The sequence below is a fragment of the Centruroides vittatus genome, unplaced genomic scaffold (genome assembly GCF_030686945.1).
Source record: "Centruroides vittatus isolate TY-2023 unplaced genomic scaffold, ASM3068694v2 contig_950, whole genome shotgun sequence".
In the NCBI taxonomy this organism is placed as follows: domain Eukaryota; kingdom Metazoa; phylum Arthropoda; class Arachnida; order Scorpiones; family Buthidae; genus Centruroides; species Centruroides vittatus.
This window is the reverse complement of record NW_027122629.1, coordinates 1,643,689-1,664,989: the sequence shown is the minus strand read 5'-3', so window position 1 is coordinate 1,664,989 and position 21,301 is coordinate 1,643,689. Positions and strand designations below refer to the sequence as shown.

General features: G+C 32.1%; 2 protein-coding genes and 1 long non-coding RNA gene across 3 annotated transcripts; all 3 read right to left on the bottom strand.

The window, feature by feature from the left end:
- Positions 1-6,169: 6,169 nt before the first annotated feature.
- LOC136985112 (uncharacterized) lies at positions 6,170-8,242 on the bottom strand. The gene is made up of 4 exons (XR_010882283.1): positions 8,159-8,242; positions 7,693-7,800; positions 6,434-6,561; positions 6,170-6,333 (listed from the first exon to the last, which is right to left on the bottom strand). It is a non-coding gene; the product is annotated as an uncharacterized lncRNA (long non-coding RNA).
- Positions 8,243-11,427: 3,185 nt separating this feature from the next.
- Positions 11,428-12,338, bottom strand: LOC136985063 (venom protein 302-like). The gene is made up of 3 exons (XM_067282264.1): positions 12,196-12,338; positions 12,003-12,132; positions 11,428-11,676 (listed from the first exon to the last, which is right to left on the bottom strand). The coding sequence occupies exons 1-3, from the start codon at positions 12,231-12,233 to the stop codon at positions 11,515-11,517; spliced, it is 330 nt and encodes a 109-aa protein (XP_067138365.1). The 5' UTR covers positions 12,234-12,338; the 3' UTR covers positions 11,428-11,514.
- A 2,397-nt stretch (positions 12,339-14,735) lies between these two features.
- On the bottom strand, positions 14,736-20,979 carry LOC136985116 (TNF receptor-associated factor 6-like). Its single transcript, XM_067282321.1, has 10 exons — positions 20,532-20,979; positions 20,117-20,221; positions 15,965-16,126; positions 15,817-15,888; positions 15,668-15,745; positions 15,499-15,594; positions 15,367-15,429; positions 15,212-15,286; positions 15,050-15,121; positions 14,736-14,967 (listed from the first exon to the last, which is right to left on the bottom strand). The coding sequence occupies exons 1-10, from the start codon at positions 20,739-20,741 to the stop codon at positions 14,860-14,862; spliced, it is 1,041 nt and encodes a 346-aa protein (XP_067138422.1). The 5' UTR covers positions 20,742-20,979; the 3' UTR covers positions 14,736-14,859.
- Positions 20,980-21,301: the final 322 nt, after the last annotated feature.

Genomic DNA, 21,301 nt, shown 5'->3' with positions numbered 1-21,301 from the left:
ATCCAAAAAGTTATATTATTTTTAATGTTCTATATTAGTTAGTATGGTCAGTTTATTTAAATGTTTTTCTTAATGTATGAATCTTTTGTATAATTTAATTTATTTTTGTTTTGTGGCCCTTGTGCCAAAATGGTATTTTTGATGTGACAGCACTTTCGTATTATGCTGTTCATCAAAAATGTGTAATCACATATGTGATAGAATATTAAATATAATAAATTCATATGTTATAAATGATAGAATTAATATTATGAAATTTAAAGTAAGATAAAAACTAAATATTATTTATAATAATTTACTTATAATTTACTTTATATTAAATTCAAGACAAAATTAAATTAGCGATTGCGTTAATATTTTTTTTCAATGTCAACTGCATCGCGATATTTTTGGTATATAATGTGTTAGTTGTTATTTAAACTTTTTTGGTATTATATAGAAACAATATATAAGTTTAAATTTGAATATCGAATTTAAGTGTACGTGTATATTATAAAATTTTGCATCCAAATTAATTAGGTTATTAACTGCCGTAGTATCTTTAAACGTAAGGCGAGAAAACCATATAGGCCGTTCGAAAAAACAACTTTTAATAAGTATGCGGAAATACTGTTTTACTTAATGGATTATATGCGTGCATTCGTTCTAACGGGCGTTTAAAAGGAAATTAATATACAGTATTAGGAATATCGCACTAATGAATAAAATATTATAGAATAAAACCCTAATTGTAAATACGAATTATTACTCGGTAAATTTATAAATTTTAAATTCAGAATGGAAATCTAGAATGAAATAATAAGAGAGGAATAATAGTTGGCGTGTTTTCGGCCATATCGTCGGAGATTTTTGTCATCGTTGTAGTTGGCAACTTGTCGTGGCTTTATAGTTGTTTGACGGAGAATTGTCAAAATAACCACGTGGTAAGTTCGTATTATGACGTAAATTTACGCCAGTAATTAGTTTTTTGAGGTGTTACGCTCATTCAGTTTCTCATAAATTTTAATATTAAGCCGAGAGAACGACTAGAAATAATTTAATTGGTTAAAGAAACTCAACCAAGATAACTTTTGTGTTAAACAAGCACAATATCTAAAAATATTGCTAACTTTTCAGAAAAATTATATTTTATGAATGCGTATGACATCAAAATCACGTGTTAAACTGTATCCTGAATAACTCAATATTTCCCCGATTATGATAGGAAAATCCTCTGTATAGAAAGGGGGGAAATGTCTGAGTAATAATGAAGATGAATTTTAGGAAAAATTAATTGTTTCTTCCTTTCAGACATTTTATTGCTATTAAATATTATCATCTTCCTATTTGAGTAAAAACAATCTAAAAGAAATGTAGAAATGCATTTTAGAAACATTACAAGGGATTGTTCCTAGACATATTTACCTAGACCCTTTAAAACTTGCTTCTGGCAATGCTAAATGATTGGAAAAACTAGGAATATTATCCTAAAATGGTATATGAAATCAACGTTTTTGCTACAATAGACAAAAAATGCTCATAAAGTATTAAGTGTGGCTATTTTGTTGCAGACTGCTTCGATAGTCGTAAGCCGAAATCTGTGCATAATTAGTTTGTCCGATTGTGTTTAGGCAAGCTGTTTTTGCCAGAAGCGTCGTAAGATAACCCCTTTCTTGATGATATGAAAGAATATTGGTTTGCCTGGCTTTCGGTGATAGAAAAAATTTACTTATATTATCGGGATTCGTTGATGTATATTTGTATAGAAAAAATTATTGCGAAACGCTCCTTCTGGTAGTCGACTAAGTGGTGAGGCAATGTCGAGTCTTTGGGAGATAACGAGGACTCCGAGATTTGGGTGTGTATTTTTTACAAAATGCCTATTATTGAGCTCGCTTATTTTTTCGTGGTTGCTACGTTTGTCGGGCTCTCGACAAAGGTAAACTGTCGTGTGACCCATCGGTCCACGACTGGGTGAACGGCCTCTGCCATTTGAATTATTTTTTTCATAATGTAAACAAAGGTTTAATGAAAAATGTTTTTTTTTCAGGCTATGCATAGAACAAACTATTTTCGTGTATGAATTTTGCTGTTTGTGCTATGTATTATAAAAAAAAAAATGTCCAAGTCCAAAACAGCTGTAAACAGTCAACTACTGGTGCCATTATGCTATATTTAGTCTGCCGTGTGTGGTTACGTGGAAATTGTAATAAAAATAAATTGTTAAATAAATATGTATTTAGAGTAGCACGAAAGTAACTTGGCAATTAAAATTTTCATTGTAATTAAATTAATTTTGAATACATGAGAGTATTTTGCATTAATGCATCATTTAAGTTTCTATGCATAGAATTAAGTCTTATGTATTGTATAAACTTATACAATGAATAAAATTAAATTTGCAATATCAATGTTATACACAAAATAGTATATCTATATCACAATATCTAATAGTATATCTAACAATAAAAACATACAAAAATATTTTTGTTAACCAGTGGCATGTTATCCTATGGGCAAAAAGGGCAATTGCCTGGGTCTCCACTAACAGGTGGCCCCAAATCAATCGTTTACAAGAAAATATTTTCCTCAAAAAATTTTCCCAAAGAAAAATGTCTGAAGTCAACACTGTACTGTATGTGGGGCCCACAAATTCAAATTCACCTGGGCCTCGTGAAGCTATAAAATGCCACTGTCATTAACTTTTTTCAATTTTTTTTATTTTGTTTTATGATTCTTTCAAGTTATCAAAAGTAATAAGATTTACATATTAAGATTTTTTTAAAGAAAACATTAATGTATTTGACAAATATGATGATATATTATTATAGACTCACATTGGCATCGCTACCTGGTGGGACTGTCTGTAAGTGTTGACGTTAACCAGTAGTTGACTTAAACCCATAGCGTGTAATTTTTGTCCTCAAAGAAAGTTATACTGCATACCAATTATTAAATTTCACTATATACTTCATTTTAAGACTGCAGTTTCTATTTTATGATAATTTTTCTGAATCTTATCCATTATAATCCTGGAAATAATGTTATGTTAATAAGTAATATTTCTGATTGAGGTTTAAAAATTGTTTTTACTGAATCTTGTGCTTTTTGGCCAAATGAGAATATAAAAAACCATTGGAATTTATAATTCTCTTTTGCTTGATGGCCAAAAGAATACTTATTCATTCATGTTTTGGCATTTTAAAAACAAAATTCCTTAATATAACTGTAAAATATAAGATCATAGTACTTTCATATGTTATGCATAAAACCTTGAAACATCCTGAAATTTTGAATACAAAAATCAGCTAAACTTATATTTTGTTCAAACTTCCTGAAAATAATAATTTTAATTTTCCACACACAAGCTTCAAACACATTTGGCAATTATAATTTTGGGTTAGAATGACCAACTTGAAGTTTATTGTGCCTGCATATTGTGTTCTAATAATTTAGTTCTTATCATGTGTCATAGCACCAATACAAACCAACCGTTATACAATAAAGATGCTGATAAAGATTTTAATGGTTCTAAATATATCCACTAGACTATATCTGAAACTGTGATTCTTAATGCTGATAAGAAGATAGTGTGTTTGATAGGCAAATATCTGATTGGACAGAAACTTAGAAATTTGCATTATTTGAAAAATGATTTCGAGAATATTTTTAATACTATCAGAGTTGATGTATCTGGAAAGTTGGACTTTTCTCAGAACCGTATAGAAAGTTATTAATTAATATCTTGTTACAAATAAAGATGTTTTACATACTGTATTGAACTGTACTTTCAGGGGTTACCCAGTGATAAAGAAATATGATAGGAAGAATGACAACTAATAAAAAAGTTCTATATTGGAAGACTATAGCAAGACAGAAAAGTATAAGGTGATTTTCAGTAAACTCCAAACTGAAATGTAGGTAGTTTTATGATAACTTACCATATCCAAGAAACTTATCTAGGCCTTATTTCCAGTTGTAAATTTAGCTTTTTAGCTTTATTTGCATGTATATTAAAGTCTTTTCAAATTAAATCAAATTCCAAATCATTAACTGACCATCTGTTTATCTACTTATTGAAATTGTCCTTTTTCACAAGAGAGGCCTTGACTACTCCAAGCACTTGTTGGTGGATCAATGGTATTATTTTTTGGTATTTTCCCTCACCAAAGTTTGCATTGTCTGTCTGTATAGGGTCTTCTTTAAATTCCTGACCATTTGCACTTGTTGCACTTCTCTATTGATGATATGATAGATTCCTACATATTTCCATAGTGTTGACCAACTTATTAAAACAATGGATGACTTGCCTGCTCTTTCTTGACATTATTCAAATCTCTCCTTATTTCCTCTCCTGATTTTGTCTTGCCTTACAGAAAATGTGTGATAGATAATTTGTTTGTAGTAGAGACTTTATTACAATTCTTGTTTTGATCTATATAACATAATTGATGACAAAATTCACTTGTTATTCCTCTTGACAACTTCTTACCTGACCATGTCAATTTCTGATTCTGCTTCTGCTTCATTTCCTTCAGCCAAGTAAGTGTGTGACAGGTTATGTGAAATCATGCCATGTTTTTGCCACTCTATCTGTCTTGTTGATGGTTTGACATGTGCTCATGCTGCAGCAGTCTTGTCAACAGCTTGCTGTATGTTGATCTTTCTCTAGACATAGTTATCAATGTTGCAAAAAATGATCCTTAGGTCTGTTTCAGTATTTAGCCTGTACAGTGTGGATTATTCCAAGATCAGCTGTAGAGCAGCAGTACAAAGCACTCAACTTGCATGTTTTCCAGATGGACCCAAATCAAGCGGTTGTCATCTGACAGCTGGATTCTTTACTTCTTATGTTTCATCTTTTAATCCAGTTCATTCAACTGTTTATTAAAAATGCTCTGCATCATCCAGCCTTGGCAATTTGCAGTGTATGGTCACATAAAACAAAGCCCACAATACGTTTTTGTTGATTTTGCAATGATTAAGGGTCTCAAATTCTCCATACCTGTCATGTGCAGCAGATATCAGCATTCTTTATCTCTATCACATCATTCTTAGGTTAAAAGGGATGAAGGAATGTATTGTGTAGTGCGAAATCATTTCTTAGCTGATGCATCTTGCAACAACAACTTTTTTACTGAGAATCAATTTTTTGTAGGAAAGAAGCTTTTCAAACAATGAAAATTGGCTGCATTTTTTCCTCTTTGGCATATTTTATTATCTGACAATATTACTTTCACTGTCTGATGGACCATAACTACAGTGTAGTAAAGTATATTACCAATTTGATACTAAAGTAGTATAAGATTCATTGAATATAAAACTTATTTGCTTCCTCCTTCTTGTAACTTCTTAGTATCATTTCTAGTAGTCATCTAGTGGTGGTGACATTTCTGTCGCTGGTGCCATCCACTCTTATAGGTTTTTACTTTTGCTGTTCTGGGCACTTCTAGAATATTTTAATATGGATAATGAAGAATCCAGTCCATCCACCAGACTAGCCTTGACTTAATGCATCTTCTAGACATACCCCCTTTTGTGCAGTCGTCTATGGAATTTCATCTAGCCCTTCCCAGTATTTTGATATACTGGGAATGTTTAGTATAGTGAATAAACCTTTGGTACTCTGGAATTGGTACTGTGTTTTCTATAATGAGGAGTTATTTGTATATTTGACAGTAAAAATTAAGCACGCTATCTCAAATACACTTTTAATTTTCTTTAAAACTATATTGTTTCATTTTAAACAAGTACAACAAATCCAAAAAATATTTTTTATACAATATTGAACAAAAACAAAAAAGGAAGGATTTCAAAAAATGCAATAATAAATAAATTTAAATAGTTTGTAGTCATAGCAATTACAATCACATTAAATTACAATTATTGTAAATTACAAGTATATATATAGTGAAATTCTATATTTGAATGTATGAAAATTTAAAGAGAATTATTCTTTATTTATCTAAAATATAAATTTTACAATAATTCATAATAGTGTTTTTTTACAGTGATCTCTATTACATTAAATATGATAAAGAAAATTTAAATCTAATTTTATTGTGTTTAATTAACATAGGGATGATTAGCCCAAAATAAAAATCAAGACTAAATCAAACTCTGAATGGAAGTTTTTACAAAAACTTTAAATTAAAATGGTCCTAGGAATGCAAAAGACCACTGACCATTTATGGAAGAAAATGATGTGTGCTTTTTTCCATAATGGAAATGTTTGTTAAAGGATTGCAGTGGCAAAGTTCAATATCAACATTCTCTAAAGGACCATCCCCATCATCAGTTACAGGTATCGTAGAGTAGAAATATTAAAATCTTTTTATCTGTGGAGCAGATAACCTGAACGATTAAAAAAAGCATTATTTAAAATTGTAGATTCTAAAAAATGAATAAATGTAGTAATGATTTAAAATAATTGTAAACACTTCCAGCTACTTACCGTCGAGTCGATTATCCATGAAGTAAGTAATTGTAATACATAGATGATACATAGCTGCTCTAGTGGTGCATCAGAAGCTACGCGATGTCGCATAACTCCTGGCTATAACTGCTCACAATCGGTTAAAGCTATTAAACATGTAAAAAATAAAAAGTCAGAATCAATGTATTCCAGAGTTACATACAAGAGTTGAAAAAAATAGCTATTTTTAATATGAAAGTAAGAGAACAAAAAAATTAAAATTCTAGTTAAGCGTTATTTTCATCAATTTATATACATATTAATAAAAATTAAACCATTTGCTAAGAGAAATAAAAGAAATGGTTTATTTAACATTGTGTTAAGCAAAAATAAGAGTTAATTATAGCTTAGATAGAACTTCTGTTTATATAATTGACATTTACAGATGTTAATGCAAGTAAATTAAGCGTAGCAGCACGATTTAATTTCCGTAAAGCTGCCGATTTGAGTATTGCACGTCGTTAAGTCGTATACTTTAAAAACGAGCAATGGCGTTAAATTGCCTCAATTGAAAATAATACTCAATAAGGAAATATTACAAAAATTAAGTTTTGTTTATTAATTATTTTGGTAAATGCACGAACTGTAATAAGTCAGTAATTTTTGTCCATTAACTTCAATTTTTCTTTCAAACTACATTATAATTAGAATGGGTACACAAATGTATTAAATTAGATTTGTGGTCAGTATATATTTGTAGTCAACAAATTCATTTGGATTTTTACAATTGTAAATTGCATAATCTACAGTAAACTAAATTTGATATGCCTTTGTACAAACATCATTTCACAGATAAAAAAATTTAGTCAAGTGAAATCTTGATAGGTTAAAGCTTTATTTGTGTATATAAAATGGATTAGTTCTTAAAATGGGAAAGAAATTGTTTTTCATCACAATAATACAAGATAAAATTCAAATATATTAACTATACAATCACACAAAAAATTATAAATAATACATCATATAATCACATTTCTCAATTAAATATATTAAAATTAATATTATACAAGGAATGAAAAAGTATAATAAGGAAACAACATTATTATTATTGCGGAATTTCCAAAAGTAGTAATAAATTTAGGAAGGTTGTTTTGACTTGGAATTAATCAATGGCAATATGATAAGCAAGAGTTTATAATTGTACAATAATAAACTCTTAGACTGGGCAATAAAGATTCTAAACTTTTATATACCATATTTTGCTTCATCAATGTATCACAACAAATTAAAATCCTTACCCATGTGTTATTTTGCTTCTTGATAATTTTTTCAGCACAAGAAGTTTTCAAAATGATTGCATGTCTCTTTGGAAAAGGGATTATAACATTTGAGAATGATACTTCTTCCTAGAATAAATTAAGAATTTAATTATTAAGAATAGAAAAGATCAAGATGATTGATGAACTAATTAAGTAATTAAAGATTCTCTCTTTAAACTAATTTTCTAGTACAGCACATTTATTGTCTCATTGAAAAGAATAAAAGACAATATCCAAGCGAATATCATTAATAATATAATAATTTTATTCTGATAATTTAATTCGATGATAAATGGAAACAACCTTAAATACTTTAATGAAAATTTAAATCTAAAAATAGACTTTTACATTTATCTATCTATCTATCATTTATCTATCGAGAATCATTCAATTTTGATCCGTTATAAATAAAAAAATTTATATTATCTGCGTCATTCAGGTTTACATAATTAAACTTTAAAGAAACATGTTAAAACGGATAGAAAAACAACTCTCAATTTCCAGAAAACTTTCTTTTTCAAGATGGCGCCGGCGATTCGAAAATGGAACGAATTCGAATCGGTCGAACGTTACAATAAATGCGTCACGCGTTACGTCATCGGTTCTACGTCACAATATTAACTAATTGCAAATGTTTTGTTTAAAATGCTAAAATAGCCCTCTTTTTTCTAAAATATCGTTAGGAAACAATTATAAAAACGTATTCCATAGCCTCACGGGCTGCAAATCTAGGTTTAAAGCGTATCTAATATAAATTAAGTTATTCAATTTTAATACCTTATTGATCGAAAAATATTAAGATACCTACGTTACGCAGGCTTTCGTTATTGAAATTTGTGCGAAAAATGTCAAGATGGAGCGAGAAATAACGCTCAAATCCGGAAAACTTTTTATTTCAAGATGGCGCCGGCGATTCGAAAATGGAACGAATTCGAATCGGTCGAACGTTACAATAAATGCGTCACGCGTTACGTCATCGGTTCTACGTCACAATGTCAACTAATTGCAAATGTTTTGTTTAAAATGCTAAAAATAGCCCTCTTTTTTCTAAAATATCGTTAGGAAATAATTATAAAAACGTATTCCATAGCCTTACGGGCTGCAAATCTAGGTTTAAAGCGTATCTAATATAAATTAAGTTATTCAATTTTGATACCTTATTAATCGAAAAATATTAAGATACCTACGTTACGCAGGCTTTCGTTATTGAAATTTGTGCGAAAAATGTCAAGATGGAACGAGAAATAACGCTCAAATCCGGAAAACTTTCTTTTTCAAGATGGCGCCGGCGATTCGAAAATGGAACGAATTCGAATCGGTCGAACGTTACAATAAATGCGTCACGCGTTACGTCATCGGTTCTACGTCACAATATTAACTAATTGCAAATGTTTTGTTTAAAATGCTAAAATAGCCCTCTTTTTTCTAAAATATCGTTAGGAAACAATTATAAAAACGTATTCCATAGCCTCACGGGCTGCAAATCTAGGTTTAAAGCGTATCTAATATAAATTAAGTTATTCAATTTTAATACCTTATTGATCGAAAAATATTAAGATACCTACGTTACGCAGGCTTTCGTTATTGAAATTTGTGCGAAAAATGTCAAGATGGAACGAGAAATAACGCTCAAATCCGGAAAACTTTCTTTTTCAAGATGGCGCCGGCGATTCGAAAATGGAACGAATTCGAATCGGTCGAACGTTACAATAAATGCGTCACGCGTTACGTCATCGGTTCTACGTCACAATATTAACTAATTGCAAATGTTTTGTTTAAAATGCTAAAATAGCCCTCTTTTTTCTAAAATATCGTTAGGAAACAATTATAAAAACGTATTCCATAGCCTCACGGGCTGCAAATCTAGGTTTAAAGCGTATCTAATATAAATTAAGTTATTCAATTTTAATACCTTATTGATCGAAAAATATTAAGATACCTACGTTACGCAGGCTTTCGTTATTGAAATTTGTGCGAAAAATGTCAAGATGGAGCGAGAAATAACGCTCAAATCCGGAAAACTTTTTATTTCAAGATGGCGCCGGCGATTCGAAAATGGAACGAATTCGAATCGGTCGAACGTTACAATAAATGCGTCACGCGTTACGTCATCGGTTCTACGTCACAATGTCAACTAATTGCAAATGTTTTGTTTAAAATGCTAAAAATAGCCCTCTTTTTTCTAAAATATCGTTAGGAAATAATTATAAAAACGTATTCCATAGCCTTACGGGCTGCAAATCTAGGTTTAAAGCGTATCTAATATAAATTAAGTTATTCAATTTTGATACCTTATTAATCGAAAAATATTAAGATACCTACGTTACGCAGGCTTTCGTTATTGAAATTTGTGCGAAAAATGTCAAGATGGAACGAGAAATAACGCTCAAATCCGGAAAACTTTCTTTTTCAAGATGGCGCCGGCGATTCGAAAATGGAACGAATTCGAATCGGTCGAACGTTACAATAAATGCGTCACGCGTTACGTCATCGGTTCTACGTCACAATATTAACTAATTGCAAATGTTTTGTTTAAAATGCTAAAATAGCCCTCTTTTTTCTAAAATATCGTTAGGAAACAATTATAAAAACGTATTCCATAGCCTCACGGGCTGCAAATCTAGGTTTAAAGCGTATCTAATATAAATTAAGTTATTCAATTTTAATACCTTATTGATCGAAAAATATTAAGATACCTACGTTACGCAGGCTTTCGTTATTGAAATTTGTGCGAAAAATGTCAAGATGGAACGAGAAATAACGCTCAAATCCGGAAAACTTTTTATTTCAAGATGGCGCCGGCGATTCGAAAATGGAACGAATTCGAATCGGTCGAACGTTACAATAAATGCGTCACGCGTTACGTCATCGGTTCTACGTCACAATATTAACTAATTGCAAATGTTTTGTTTAAAATGCTAAAATAGCCCTCTTTTTTCTAAAATATCGTTAGGAAACAATTATAAAAACGTATTCCATAGCCTCACGGGCTGCAAATCTAGGTTTAAAGCGTATCTAATATAAATTAAGTTATTCAATTTTGATACCTTATTAATCGAAAAATATTAAGTTACCTACATTACGTAGGTTTTTGTTATTGAAATTTCGTTTTTAACTGCTTTCGATGATACCGAATATCGGTTCTAATAGCAATGGAGGGCTTAGTCGCATTTCAGACGTTATACTATCCGGAAATTTTATTGGATGTTATCCTCTTAGACGCTTACGTGCGGCTTGATGTTCGGGCTCCTGGATTTCAGAGTAACGCCCACTGCCGGATCACCAAACACTGTCATTACGATACAGTAGGTTCCTTACAAATTTTCGAAATTATATCTAAAACGAGCAATTACTCATTGTGACGTTGTCACAAAGCTAGACTACAATTTGTAATTTATTTCATTTAAAATATATGCTCTCCACCTCAAATTGGTAGATGCTTACTCTTGTACCTCATACTTTTCTTTAGCATTGGGGTCGTACCGGTTATCTAACTTTTTTCAGGGGGAAAAGTTTTGAATTGAAATAACATTATTTCCGGTTTTTATCGGATGTTCTTATATAGTTAGTCGGGGCATCCTGCCCCTAAGCTTTCTATATCTGGTCTTGATTTTCATGTATCTAACTTCGTTCTCGAGATTTCTAGATTAAGAAAGGACAGACACCGGACAGTGGGAATTTATGGATCTACAACTTTTTCAAATTGCAGCCCAATAATTCAACGTTTTAAATTTATTTCATTTTTAAGTATACATTTCATATTATATTCGTCTTAAGATTACATACACTCGAATTACAAATTTAATCGATTTCGAAGTCATATTCTTTAACACAAGTACCATCTTCCAAGGTACCCCAGTAATCTTTATCACTTACTTCGGCCCCTCCATCAGTCTGGCATTTTAATCCAGTTCCGCATCTTCCTGAAGTAAACCAAGGTCCTCCACATTTTTCACCTTCATCCTGAAAAATTTAAGTACAACTCACATTAGAAATAGTATTCGATTTGATTTTGTAACGCTTGAAAATTAGCATAATTAACAAGCCAAATTAAGGTATTAAAGTATTAAAGTAACGACGAAATCTACACGAAATCGCAAAATCTTGACTCACCAACTTTTGGAAAATGACAAATCTCATTGCTGAGGCATTAATGAAAACCTTCTCAATGCATTATTTACTTTACCCATTGATTAAAAACACGAGAAACATTGTTAAGTTAACCCAATCGATGCACTTTTCAAACACTAATATACAGTTAAGATCCGCACATAAAATACAATATTTACCTTTTCACATTCTTGGCAACATCCACAAGGATCGTGAGTTAAACCAAGAGGACATTGTGTAATGTCTGGACACCAATTCTTAACTTGTTCTTTTGTCCAGTCCCAGCAAGGGCATGACAAAGCGTACAGACTACAAAGAAATTTATATAAGTTTATACATAAGAACGTGGCAAAAGTATCTACGCAAACTTACCTTCCTATCAAGGACAGTAAAATTACAAAGCGCAGCATCTTAACTTCAACTGTTAAATGAACAAATCTTGCAAGGGGAGAAAAGTACTATGTCACACTTTGCTTTGTCAACGTCCTGTTACTGTGATAACCGCATTTTGCTTACGAAGTACACAGATATGCACTTTAAAAATTTGAAATTCACGTAAAATGTAAGCAAAAATAGCTTATGAAATATTATTACTACTATAAATATATATATAAAATAATTGTCTAAAAGTCAATGCTCTTGTAAATATAATTTAAACTCTGTATAGCACGAGTGTCACAAATAAGTGGTATAATGTTTGTTGCTTGCAGCGCCAAAAGCGCCACATTGGCGAGTTTTGGTACTAATATTTTTATGATCGTTAACTTTCCATAGACTTACCTGTATAATATATAAATTTACACAGCTTTAAAATAAATTCTAAACTTTAGAAAAAACGTGGCAACATTCACTTCAGTTATACTCGTAGGAATATAACCTGGATTATACATAAAAACTATAAAATTTATATTATTATATTGGTTAAATGTAAAAAATCTTAGAAATAAATAAATAAAATATTTTATCTTCTTTCCAAATTCAGTATTAAGATTCTTGCAAACTCTAGTTATTTTCTTAGCACCGGAAGTTTATCGATATCTTGTATATTTAATAAACATTATTGAGATAAAACTCGCTTCCAGTAACTTTATTTATCAGTAAGCATTTTAGTAGAATTTCTGTATTATACAATACACAAAACTTATTTAAAATAATCGATCGTTATTTGCCGAAACTTCATAGTAATAAATTAATCAGCTTTTTTCAAGCCGAACTTTTTGTAATGTATTAATTCGCCAATTTTCAAGTACGATTGATGAAGATTCGTATTCGATTTCCTCAGACATTTGCATAGATTTTATCTGTAAAAAGTATCGATTGATAAATTAATGCTGTAGTGAGTTAAGTGATGTTTTGCAATTTTAATATACAGGGTGATTCTAATGTGACCGAAGGGTCGGCATCCACCGTCTTGGGAATCACACCGATCACACTGTGGTGGAAATTTCGGAAATTTCATATACAGTGCCGTAACTAGGGCGGTGCCCAGGCACAGGGCGTAGACCCTGGGGGACGTAGAAATGACCTGAACCAAGTTCTATATCATAGTTTTGAGGCGTAGTTACAGAAGCTGGCACCAGGCGCACAAAAGACTAGTTACGACGCTGTTCATATGTAGGTCAAATTTGTACACTTTAAAGTGCATGTTCTTTGAATAAATTTTTATTCCACTACAAAGTCGTACAGACAATTTTGAAACACGCTGAAGATCCAGAAAAAGGATATACACCGACACATTTCGCTTGTAATTTCTGACCAGTAAAGCTCGTAACAGTTACAAGTTTTTGTTATTATACTCCATAAATTTTCTGTTGGACTAAGATACGGACTTCTAGAAGGCCAGTCTAATACATTTCTTTTAATGTTTTCACTAATAAATCAGATTTTAGTCGATTTTGACGCATGTAGTGGAGCATTGTCTCGTTGAAATATCCAATTACAGTAGACCCCCTATAACACGGTAGATACGTTCCGTGTTATATGAATCCGTGTTGTACGAGTTACTTAAATACACGAGCCAATCACAGCCCGGCACGTGTGCAGTTTAGGGGCTACGGCTATTTGAAAGGCCATAGAATTAATCGATTCTAGACTAATTAGACTCAATATTTCAAAATCACGTATAAATTTTTGGGAATAATCCATATAAATTATGCTATAAACAAAAAATTGTAGGATTACTCACCGAGTGTGCACCGTTCGACGACGCCATTGCTTAAGCTTGTTTTCGTCGCGGAGCGGCTCATCGAACGGCGGACGCGTGTTTCCTGATCAGTGAATTTTTCGCAGAAAAATAACTTAACTTTGGAGACATCATTAATAAAAATATATTTTTATGGCCGTTGAATAATAAATCTTTTTTAGTAGGTTTGGTGCTCGTTTAAACTCAAGAGTTTGTACAATATCCGCTATTGCTCCAGATTCGAGCAATCCTGTCGCGACACGAGTCGGCGATGACGTTTTACCGTGTTATACGAACACGATCGCAATTTTTTCGCCGTGTTATACGAACCCGTGTTATAGGGGATCTACTGTACTTCCACCAATTAGAGATTTATTTATTATTATTTTTAACATTTCCTGATATTTTGAAGAATCCATTTTTTTCATTAACAATGACAATATCAGTTTTCCCATTGAATCCAAAAGTTCAGTATTTCTTGGCATTGTGTTATTAGTGTTTAAAACATAAACTGTTAAGATTTCAAAAGTTTAAGAACATTGGCTGTTATTATACCGAGTATGATATAACTTTCCATTCAATTATTCATTAAGAGGTTTGTCTCAAATATGTCGGGCTCCATTTGTCACCATTCGGTCGCCCCTCGTGGGCCTGGCCGAACCCGCCATAGTTTGGATCGAGGACCTCTTGGTGTCCAAGGAATGGAAAGAGCCAAGAATGAAAATAGTAATAATTTCAAACTGAAAATTTTTAATCATAGAAAAATCGATTACAATTATATGGAAAAATCTTTATTATAAAAAATGTAAATCCAGTTATAAAACGGTACGAATCCACTTTTCCGTAATTGTTATTCATAAGCTTGTTGGAGGAGAAGATATTTTCTGTCTAGGAATATGAGAGTTGGAATTGTTGCGTTTTTCAATGGAATTATTTGATACCAAAATTTTCTGCTTTTCCCTCTGGCAAAATTTTTAAAATATATTTTTTTAAAAAAATTATATTAATAATTTATACGTCAATGAAATAAAATGAGAAACTTACCCTCAGCTCTTCCTTTAATGAATTGATCTCTTTTTTCATCTCCGTAATGTTTTCGTTCAACTTTTTTATCTCCTGACAAGAGAATTCATATATGTAAATATACCAAATTATTTTAATTATATACGACAATTATTATTATTATTATTATTAAATTGAATCTACTTCATCCTTATTTAACAGTACGGAATCGATTTCTGTCTTCATCGACGTAACTTTTTCTTCTAATGCTGATAATTCCTGGTCAATGGTGAGAGGTAACAACGTTGTAAACGTGTAAGAATTTAAACTTGGAAAGGAAAATTCGTAAATATTCTCACCTGAGCTTTAATTTTAAACTGATCCAATTTTTCCACGACGGATTTCATTTCTGCGGCGATATTCTGAAGAAGAAATTTGCTATAATTACCGTTTCTAAATAGATATAAAGGTATCTCGATAGAAGATCTTACGTTTATCATTTCTCTCCCATCCATAATACTCTTTATTGCAAGTTCCAGATGCGTTTGCACATCTCTTTGATGATCTTCTAGTTCTTTAATGGTACCCTGGAAATTTTTAATGGAATATACTCGAGAATGCTTCGGGTTACGCCATAATTCATTTAAGTTTTCGACTTACTTGAAAGGTACATCCAATCGAAGTGGCTAAATTACAGATTCTGGGTTTCATTAGGCATTGTAGTTCGTGTTGATTAACCTAGAAAGAACTAACGAACGTTCACATAATATATATGCATAAAGATAAAATTTAACTACGAATGACTTTACTTGATTGTAAAGAATTTGTTCATTACAGTATGGACACACTATTGGTTTTTTGGGACAGTGTTCCAGATGTTCCTGAAAGAGAAATTAGTTTACACACATCTTTTACCCATGAAAATTTATATAAAAAAATAATTAAAAAACAGCATACATCTTCATCTTTAATGGAAATTTCTTCTTCGCAATGTTGGCACGAAATTAGTCTGTGGTTGCATGTCTGAGTTAGGTGGAAGGCTAATTCTCTCCTACATACTTTTTCACCACAATCGCAAGGGCATAAAACTTGAACGAAGCCACAAGTCGTCAAATGTTTCTGTAAAATCACGAACACAAAAATTATATTTAATATAAGTGTATTTAAATATTCAAGATATGAAGTAAAACAATGGACTCTCCCAGTGGCGTAGCGAACATAACTTCTCCTCCAGAAACCCCTCTCCCCCTCCAGAAACACATAGTTTGTCTTGGAGATCATTTGGGCGCCCCTCTGCGAGTGGCACCCGGTGCATGATACACCCCCTTGCACCCCCCTCGCTACGCTACTGGACTCTCCATATAGAGATCACCCGATACAGCGAACAATTTTCTTGGTCTTCTTTGTGTGTATAGTGAATTATTTGGCCTTTAAGAGACTCTACAACGAAAGCCCGGTGTAATAATTGTCTATGCACGAATAATAAAATATAACTTATATAGCAGTGGTGTGCCGTGAAGCCATTGTAAAGTGCTTGTCAAATGCTCCATTGATCACACGATTGATTTCTTTGTAACTTCCTTCTCTCGATTTATTTTAAAATTAATTTTTCTATAATTATTGAGCATTTCTAATCAGTTAAAACGTAAAATAGTTAAACGATTTCTTTCTCATAGAACAAAAACAAAGATTTCCTCTAGAAAATGACTAGAAACATCTACATCATTTGTATGTAGTGAAATGTGAAGTAGGTTTATTGAGAGTTCTCTCTGTTTTAAAATAATGTATTAATGCAACTATCTCATTTCCGAATAATTTAATGTAAATCATTTTAAATTAATGTTGTTAACGTTTGTATTTAACGATTATTAAAGATCGTTAAGTACAAACAATGACAAATGGAAAAAATAATAATTTACGCAATCCCCTCCCAGTTAAAAATATTTAAAAATCTAAATACACCTATCCCTCGATTTACACGGAAGATAGGTTCCTGAGAAAAACGTGTAAATCGAATTTGTATCTTTTTGAATGTAAAACCGTGTAAATCGAAAAGTATGCAAAAAACGCATAATTTCGTTGTTTATTAATTATGAATTTTTTTCAATTTTTTAAAGGTACATAAATCAAACAAAAATATTGAAAGGCAAAGAAAAATATATATTCTTTTATTAATTAAATACAAAGTAGAAAGGAACAAAACATAAAATCTGAAAGATTCATAAAAATGTAATGTAATTGTGTAATGTAATGTAAAAAAAATGTAATTAAAAATAATGTAATCGTTTGTTACTTATGAATATGAAAAATTAAAATTTTCTGGTTTAAAACTATGTGCAATGAACGCAACTTCGTGCGTATGGGGGAGTACCCTATATCGGTTTATCGGTTACTATTTGACGGATTGAAATAAAACTGTCACCTAGTATCCTAAATATCAACTATAACATATAATTAAGGTGGATTGGAATATAGATGTGGATTAGAGTTAAAAATTGTTTCTTTTGATCATAGCCAGTTTATTTTCTACATTTATTTTTTAAACCGTGTAAAAGCGAAAACGTGTAAAAAAAGTACCGTGTAAAACGAGGGATAGGTGTACTACTTTTCTTTATCGCGATTTTAAAAGGCCTCAACTCGAAAAATATGGAACGGGCGATGAAATATTGAAAAAAGATAAGCGGGGATTTCCCGTCGGGAGCGGTGGATTAGAATCTTCCAAGGCCCCTAAGACCAGTGGCGCGTTATAGCTTTACGAGGCCCAGGCAAACTTGAATTATGGGGTCCCACGTACAGTACAACGTTGAGTTCAGACATTTTTCTTCCAGGAAATTTTTTGAGAAAAAGATTTCTTTTTTTAATAAAAGATCTGTTTGGGGCCCCCTGTCGATGGGGCCCAGACAATTACCTTTTTGGTACCTAGGATAACGCGCCACTGCCCTAGACAGCGTGGTAACTAGTCTTTTATGCGCCCGGTGCGAGCTTCTGTAACTACGCCCCAAAATTACGATATAAAACTTGGTCCAGGTCATTTCTACGCTCCCCAGGGTCTGCGCCCTGTGCCTGGGCACCGCCCTAGACACAGAAAATTGGGCCTCTCTACATAACTGTACGACGTAGAGTATATTGATACTATATTATCAAATCCCTTTCATCTACAAGTTCAATTGAGGTTAAGGAAAGCGGAGAAAGTGGTAAATATCCAGGTAATTTGAATGAAAAATAATTCATCTAAAAAAAAACCACGACCCTTTTTTCATACCCATCGTATTCTTCCAGGCCCGTATTGAAAGATACAGGGTGGAGTAGAACGGGACTCATCGAATACGTTGGATCCCGAACAGATTGGATGTTGCACCACATGAAAGATTCCCGGATTTGATCTCGGTTCTCCCAGAGCGATAGATCAATGCCTTAAAAGCTTCGACCATTAAAATATGACCAGAATTAATAAGACGCAATCAATAAGATTAAAAATATCTCATTGACAGACGTCATCGATAAATGGCATCTGTCGAGAACAGTTAAAATCTTATCGATAATATTTGATACGAGGTAATTGGTGGTCAATTTCCCATAAAAGACCTTCTTTCAGGAACCCTCCTCGGCAGATCGCCCATATTTCGCTTATACGAATAAACCAAACCATATTGTCTATGGATCTTCAAAAATAAATAAGTATTTAATTTATGATTCCCTTCACCATCGTGGGAATGCTATTGGCACTACACAAAAGATGAAAGTAATTTAATAACTAACAAAATTAAGCTCAATAAAAACTTACAAAGACTCGAATTAAAAAAAATTACGAATATAAAAAATCGAAGAATACATAAAGTTACGGTCCATTTGATGTCAAGTGTAGCTATTTACCGTCATTATAATTATTTTCTTTTATTAAGTTTCTAAATTTACCAACTTGATGGCTTCTACCGGCGTATTCAAAACATTATTCCTTTATTATTTTCCGTAGTCTGAGGTTATTACCTTTCGACCATTCAAAGTTGAGAAAATTAGATACCTTTCCGACTATCTAACATCTACTTCTCGTATGTTTGTATTGTAATACGTCTACTGTGTTTCTCGCTTCTATTAAAAACACTATTATTAGTGGAATAAAAAAATTGATAAATTATCAGTAGTGTCAGATACTATATAATCAGAATGGTCGTTGACTGGGCACAATACTTAATACGATCGAAAGCTGATAATTTACCTATTAAATATAACTATTTCATTATTGTCTTGCTAGCTACTTTGTGTGTTTTCCGATGGGAAATTTTATTATTTTTTTTTATATTAAATTTTTACGTACAACACCATACAAATGGCTTTGAAGTTTCACAGCAATCGCAAACATCCCTGTAGAACTCCAACTTGCAATCATCGCCGGCATTAAATTAAACGTCGAAGCCATTAAAAGTCTTGTGTTTTCTACAGAAATTTTGTTAATTAACGAATAATTAAAAAAAAGCAAAGAAAGATATCGTTTGTGCAATTTTATTAAAAAGAGAAAATAAATAATCATTTAATTAAAATTAAATGAGAAATTCGAAATAGCATTTCCTGCTTCGCATCATTATAACAAGCGTGAAAATAATCACCGTATTCGATAAAAAAAAAATACTAAAAATAACACTACACGAGCCATAATATTTAAAAAATGGAAACATTACACGAGATTTTTAGCAATAATTAACATAATTTTACATTTATAAATGAGTTTTGCGCAATATTGGAGCCAAGCCAATACACGCGAAACGTTCACATGACGTACGTTTTTGAGAAGCAATTCGACAAATAATTCCAATAATTTATAATTAAATAAAAGGAAAATTAATAGAAATTTAACCTTCTAGGCTAGTAAACCTGAAAATTTTACTGGTATTTAACGTATTCTACGTCAATGTCGAGTTTTAGCGCTTGATATACCACGCGAAAACTTCCGATATGTAGTTTATAGGGTCTCGAGTAGAATCACACGATTTCCAGAGGGTAATTTAGTCGGATGATCGAATTTCCTACTCAGACAACCCGACAAAGCGAATGGCATGTCTAATTCTACACTTGAAAGTAAAAAAAAACATCGATCGGGAAACGGGAGATTACCTCCAAATCTTGAAGTCTCGACGTTCGATTACATCCGAATTCCTTTTGAGTACAATACACTTCGGACTGTCTAACACCGTTCTGAATTTCCAAATTAGGAGAGATCTGAAAATAAAAAACACGCATTTATATAACAAGATAACCTGAAATGCTGATCACGTTTTAGTCACTAACGAGGACTATAGAAAGCCGTACGTCGCATTAATGCATCGCCGATCATGCAATCAAGCCGGAATCCGGATTAAAATATAACTTAAATCATGCATCCGATCGTTACGTTGATCAATCACGACTCAAATTAATCGACGAATTAGTTTGATCCGAGTAAACCGCCTGTTCGATCGGCAGGTAGCGCAATAAGTTCCACCCTATTGATTTTTACGTCGGAAATAAAATTATAAAATTTCGGGCTTACCTGAGAAGGTGAGTAACAAGAGCGATGCACGGGACACTGGATGACGTTTTCGCACTTTTTAATACATTCGGGACAGAACGTGTGATCGCAGGGGGTGGATAGAAGTTGCTCGTCGATGATACCGCACAACTGGCACCTATGGCTATTTTCTTTAACTAGTTGCACCGTCAGAGGTTTCGTAAAGGAGAAACCTCTGATCTTCTCGCTCATGTTTCTAAGGGCACATGGCGTTTAAGGACTTTGACCTCGACTCTCTTCTGTTGCGTGAAAAGAATATCTGTGCGCCTTTCACGACCTGAATTTCCTACCTGTATATTCACAGTCCGCACAGAAACTGCTGAATCGATGTTATCGTTACGAATTACCTGTACATTATCCAACAAAACAAATAAAATGTCGTCAGCTTTATAATTTAAAATATCCGGCAAATATTTACAACGGTCGAAATTAATCAGTTTATCAAACTGTTAAGTGATAAGCTGATTGGCCAAACATTATTTTTTTTTGGTTGCCATCTAAAGTCGTCTAGTTACTCCGTAACCCTTCTAAGGTTTCTATTATTATTATTCATTTAAATTTATATCTATGCATATTTTAATATAATACGAAAAAAAAGTCTTTAAATGTAACTGAGCTTTTCTCAATTGACGAATGGAATTTATTAATTGAATGCTTTTGTATTTCACTTATCATCATTCAGTAAAGATAGTGCGGCATTTAACTGTAATTAAATAGGCCAATTCGAATAGGAAAAGTTTTATGACGACGTT

What these genes read in the sequence shown, in the direction of transcription:
- LOC136985063 (XM_067282264.1), bottom strand. Translation starts at nt 12,233, where the DNA reads ATGCTGCGCTTTGTAATTTTACTGTCCTTGATAGGAAG. An exon ending in TTACTGTCCTTGATAGGAAG is followed by an intron (nt 12,133 to 12,195) that starts GTAAGTTTGCGT and finishes ATTTCTTTGTAG; the next exon opens with TCTGTACGCTTTGTCATGCC. An exon ending in GTTGCCAAGAATGTGAAAAG is followed by an intron (nt 11,677 to 12,002) that starts GTAAATATTGTA and finishes TAAATTTTTCAG; the next exon opens with GATGAAGGTGAAAAATGTGG.
- LOC136985116 (XM_067282321.1), bottom strand. Translation starts at nt 20,741, where the DNA reads ATGAGCGAGAAGATCAGAGGTTTCTCCTTTACGAAACCTCTGACGGTG. An exon ending in CGAGACTTCAAGATTTGGAG is followed by an intron (nt 16,127 to 20,116) that starts GTAATCTCCCGT and finishes GTGATTTTACAG; the next exon opens with AAACATTTGACGACTTGTGG. An exon ending in AACAAATTCTTTACAATCAA is followed by an intron (nt 15,746 to 15,816) that starts GTAAAGTCATTC and finishes AGTTCTTTCTAG; the next exon opens with GTTAATCAACACGAACTACA.